Source organism: Anolis sagrei, chromosome 12, assembly GCF_037176765.1.
Source record: "Anolis sagrei isolate rAnoSag1 chromosome 12, rAnoSag1.mat, whole genome shotgun sequence".
NCBI lineage: Eukaryota > Metazoa > Chordata > Lepidosauria > Squamata > Dactyloidae > Anolis > Anolis sagrei.
Window position 1 is genome coordinate 4,469,830 of NC_090032.1, and position 1,682 is coordinate 4,471,511.

General features: G+C 44.8%; 1 protein-coding gene across 1 annotated transcript in view; it reads left to right on the forward strand.

Annotated features, from left to right (window-relative positions):
• Positions 1-1,200: 1,200 nt before the first annotated feature.
• Positions 1,201-1,682, forward strand: part of LOC137097731 (methanethiol oxidase-like) — a 10,610-nt gene continuing 10,128 nt past the window's right edge. The window contains exon 1 of the mRNA XM_067472635.1: positions 1,201-1,283. Within this exon, the coding sequence (XP_067328736.1) occupies positions 1,220-1,283 (64 nt within the window). The 5' untranslated portion in view covers positions 1,201-1,219. The remainder of the gene's footprint in view (positions 1,284-1,682) is intronic.

A 1,682-nucleotide genomic window follows, 5' to 3' on the forward strand; every position in this document is an offset into this window, starting at 1 on the left:
AGTGTGTGCAGTTGCACCGTCTTGTTTGAACCAAATGTCCCCTAAGTCCAACCCATCTAGCCGTGGGAAAAAAATTCCTGTAGCATGTTTACATCTGAATTCAGTCACTGCGACTTCATTTTCCTCAAAGAACCAGGGACCAGTAATTCCAGCTGAGGAAATTGCACACCACACTGTGATTTGAGGTGAATGCAAAGGCCTTTGATGCAATTCTCAAGGATTGTTGGCAGCCCAGTAGCGCATGTTTTGTTTGTTGACGGATCCTCACAAATGAAACTGGGCTTCATCACTAAAAAAAACAATAGCGTCCTCAGGAACGACTTCGAGAAAAACCTCACACACATTCCTCCGAGAACTGAAGTCACGTTCAGAAAGTTCCTGCACATTCGCCATCTTGTAAGGATGGAAATGAAGATCATCATGAAGAATTCTCCTATCAGAACGATCGGAAAGTCCAAGGGCAGACGCATGTTTGCGCGCAGAATGCCGTGGTGATCGCAACATTGAAGCTCTCACTGCCTCAATGTTCTCAGGTGATCTAATGGGCCAAGGGACTCCGGTTCTTCGTCTTGTCGCACTTGCAGTTTGTCTGAATGTAGTGACCCACGTCACAATGGATTTCCGGTCCGGGACAGGGGCCAATGGGGCTAAATTAAAGCGATTCGGAAAGGTGCACTGGGTTGCGATCACAGAACATCCACTCGAAAAGTAGGCCTCAACGGCAAAAGCACGCTCCTCACTGTTCCAACAAATGATGGCGACTGAACTGAGTCAGGACAAAACTTTATACTCCTGCCTCTCGAATAAGATCACTAGCGCTCCACTACGTCTTCAACCGAATGAATGGCGTGCATTTAAAAAAAGGAAGTTATGCTGCCGCACCCTGTATAGTCCCCTCTGTTTTCATCCTCTTCCTTCCTTTCTTCCTTTTCTCCTTTTTCTTTCTTCCATCCTTCCTCCATTCTCTATTCCTTGCTTTCTCTTCTTCTCTTATAAACAAAACAATGAAGAAAAAGCAATTACCAAACCTGAAATTGTTGTTGTTTGTTTCCGGAGTCAGCTGTTTCCTTAAGGGGTTTTTCCAGGGAAGACGCTTTCTTCCTCAGCATTTTGATGCATTACACATAAAGATGGAGAGATATCCTCCGAATGTATATAGGTTCCTTTAGGGAGTGGAGAGACACTTCTGGCTGTCAGATACATTGGGGTTGCAAAGGAGATGTCTAAGCTCCAGACCAAAGCATTGCATGGAAAACATCCAGACCAGATGAACACGAATAAAGGTAAGACAACCGGACGTCTCCATTTGGGACATTTATTGTGATTTAGGGATTCATCCCTGACTCCTCAAATTCAAGGCGGTGTCCATGTTTGGACCCAATGAGTCTCCAATCCTAGATCCTGTTTCACTTTTCCCACCTATATTTTTTAGATGATTGCTTTTCATATATGGTTTATTTACTTATTGCAAGTGCAGCATTTTCCCGAATGAAGCAGAGAGTGTTTGAGGACCGGGACAGCCATAGGGATACCAAGGTGCTTGTTTATAAAGCCATTGTGCTCCCAACCCTGTTCTATGCCTGCGAAACGAGGACTGTCTACAGACATCACATGCAACTCCTGGAACGATTCCATCAGTGTTGCCTCCAAACAATCCTGCAAATCTCTTGCGTAGACAAGCA